Raw genomic sequence first — 2,963 nt, forward strand, 5'->3', positions numbered from 1 at the left:
GGAACTTTCAACGGTGACTTAATCATTTGACGAAGGTTTCTTCTTGTCCTTTCTGACTTGTCAGACATGCATTCTCTAGATGGTCCTTTTTGTCGCCTATTTCCATTCTGGCTGTCGCGTTTGCATGAACTTCCATATCGACCGTACCCTCCCTGAACATTTTGACTCGNCCTATTTCCATTCTGGCTGTCGCGTTTGCATGAACTTCCATATCGACCGTACCCTCCCTGAACATTTTGACTCGCTTTCTGTCCAGAACCTGATTTGTATCTTCCTCCACGTCTGTCGCCGTTAGCACCCAAACTGAAGTTATAGGCGCCTTTGTTATGGGCATCCGAACGACTGATTTCTACTCGCCTCTTTAATGTCAAGGCAAGATGATGATACGCTTGACACGTCGGCTTGATTTGAAGAGATTTCCGTAACAATTTTTCCGATGTATCTAGTTCCCCTCTGTAGCGTGCATATTGGCCACACGTTTCTAACACCGATGGTTCCTCAGGACAAATTTCTACCGCTTTTTCAAAATACTCTTTAGGCTGTAAACGCATAATTTCATCAGGCACGTTTGTGTAGTTGTTTTTTGAAATATTGAAAACAGCTCTTCCTAATCTGGCATATGCATTTGCACGTAAATTGGGATCATCTGATTCCGTAGCAACAGTTAGAAACAGCTCAGCAGAATGTACTGCTGTCTTTTCGTTTTCTCTCGGATTTAATTTGGCGTTTGTCTGTGAAATAAACCGGTGAGTCTGTCTGAATAAAGCCAAACCAAGTCCGAATTTCCATGCGTATTCTGTAGGATATGCCTCCAGAACCCGGGTGTACAGATCTACTGCCTTTTGGTGGTACCAAGGACCTGACCGTGCGTAGGCGTACGCAAGATCCGCTTCCGCATAGCATTTCCTCTTGTAGTAATCTTCTCTTCTCTCCAATTTTTGAAGTTTTATTATTATATCTTCAACATCAGAAATTTTCCCAGTTTCTAATAGAAATCTGGCTTTATTTGCGTTTGCTGTGATATTTTCAGGATCTTTTTGCAGAGATTCCTCAATATATGCATCCGCATGTTTATAGTTTCCCAACACGAAATACAGATACGACAGAAAATTATTTATCTGTATATCTTCAGTATCAAGCTTTCTTGTGTGTTTCCGGTCATCCTCTAATTTCCTTATGGTACTCTTTACACCGTCCTTGGTCAGATTCGTCGAATCAAAATCAAAGGTTGATGGAAATTTTCCCAGATCTTGTTTAAGCGTTTCTTCGTTCAAGAGAGCAGTCATGATTTCATTATGGAACTTCCAACAGTTTCTACAAAACAAATACTTAATATTGTTATCAAATATAATCCGAGTATTCACGATAATAAAATACAAGGTTTATATTGACACTGTTTAAATAAACTTGATACCAGCAAGTAAAAGATTTTGTGTTTGTTCAACATAAAATATTTATTACATTTTATGATTCGTAACATAATAAGGGTATGCCGTTTGAAAAGATAACTATGTTTGGCCCTGTGACATTAAATGTATTCAAAGTAAAAGATCAAACACATTTTTACAGTTTGCCATTTTTACTTGTCATTGAATAAGAGAATAAAATAATGAAATCAATTTACTGGGTGGGTACAAGCGATGCATGAATACATATAAATACACTGAAAATGTTGTTCTTATTTTTTAACTAAACATCATGATATATGTTTGAAGATTGACATTGGGAGCAGTATGTGCTAAATTAGATAGGTAATGTCCAGATGGCGAAGTTTAAATCCGTGTATATCATATATTCTCAGTTTAAAATGAAAACAAATGGCCAAAAATGCTTCATACCCACGAGGAAAACCGGTTGTGTGGCAAGGTGATGCATTTGACCTTGCATCTTAGTCAAATTTAACTTTCAGTCCTTCCTATTGAAAATTGTTTGGTTTTGAGAAGATATTATCGACATATTTTACCAGCAATATAAAACTGAACACAAAACACCATAATATAGCACTGTCCCTCTTTAATAGACATAAGGATACATTTATGTGTGTTTCATCACCAAAAACTCACTGTATGCTAATTGGTTCTCCCCAAAAGCTCTCAAAACTTAGAAAATTGTGCATTAAAGTAGACGATGTTATTATTGAAACTGTCCATTGTGCCAAACTGCTTGAAGTTTTTATTGATAGTTTCTTATCTTGGAACAACCACATTGAAAATGTTTGTAAGAAATTGTCAAAGAAGATTGGAGTTTTAAAACGTATCAGAAAATTCATGCCGGCAGATGTGTCCAAAAAAGTATACACAGCTATCGTTTTACTACATTTTATGTATTGTTCTTCTGTATGGAGTAATCCTTCAAACTTGAGCTGCGAGAGTTATTTTAAATGTAAAAGATATTTTAACTCCAACTTCCATATTTTTTAAGAATTTGAACTGGATGCCTATATTTGATTTTTATACTTTCAGGAAATGTGTATTAACCTACAAAATCCTCAATGATGAGGCTCCTGGTTTTTTAAGCAAAATGTATTTACTTATGTCAACCAGTTTTCAACTAGGACAACCCGTTCTTTAACATCAAAGAAACTCTATATTCACAAATGCAGAACAACATTTTATAAGCGTTCTTTTAGATATACCTGTACTGCTCTGTGGAATGATCTTACTGAAGAGACACTAAACGCTACGAGCCTTCTGTCTTTTAAAATGTTGTATCTTAGCAACTTTTTAAATCAACAACATATTGCAATACGAAATCGCAATTGCCTGTGATATTGGTCTGTCCTAAAGCCACAGTTTTATTTCAACTTTATATCCTTTGAATTATCACTAGAGTGTATGTATTATTAAATTTCCATTCATATGTTATAGTTAAGATGTTCATTTTAATATGTCCTTGGTGTAAAAATTATTTTACTAAAGTGCTTTATTTATTTTGTTTCCATGTAAGTGATGTTGTGTAAAAGT

The 2,963-nt window shown here is 35.3% G+C and overlaps 2 protein-coding genes across 2 annotated transcripts in view; both read right to left on the bottom strand.

Annotated features, from left to right (window-relative positions):
* Positions 1–2,963, bottom strand: part of LOC110450523 — a 58,576-nt gene that overhangs the window by 41,017 nt on the left and 14,596 nt on the right. The window lies entirely within an intron of this gene.
* Positions 1–2,963, bottom strand: part of LOC110450522 — a 23,752-nt gene that overhangs the window by 19,958 nt on the left and 831 nt on the right. Inside the window, exons 2-3 of the mRNA XM_021498080.1 lie at positions 171–1,314; positions 1–95 (exon numbers count right to left, since the gene is read on the bottom strand). The exon at positions 1–95 is cut by the window's left edge and continues 1 nt beyond it. Of these exons, the coding sequence (XP_021353755.1) occupies positions 1–95; positions 171–1,286 (1,211 nt within the window). The 5' untranslated portion in view covers positions 1,287–1,314. The remainder of the gene's footprint in view (positions 96–170; positions 1,315–2,963) is intronic.

The sequence above is a fragment of the Mizuhopecten yessoensis genome, unplaced genomic scaffold (assembly GCF_002113885.1).
Source record: "Mizuhopecten yessoensis strain PY_sf001 unplaced genomic scaffold, ASM211388v2 scaffold5265, whole genome shotgun sequence".
Lineage (NCBI taxonomy): Eukaryota > Metazoa > Mollusca > Bivalvia > Pectinida > Pectinidae > Mizuhopecten > Mizuhopecten yessoensis.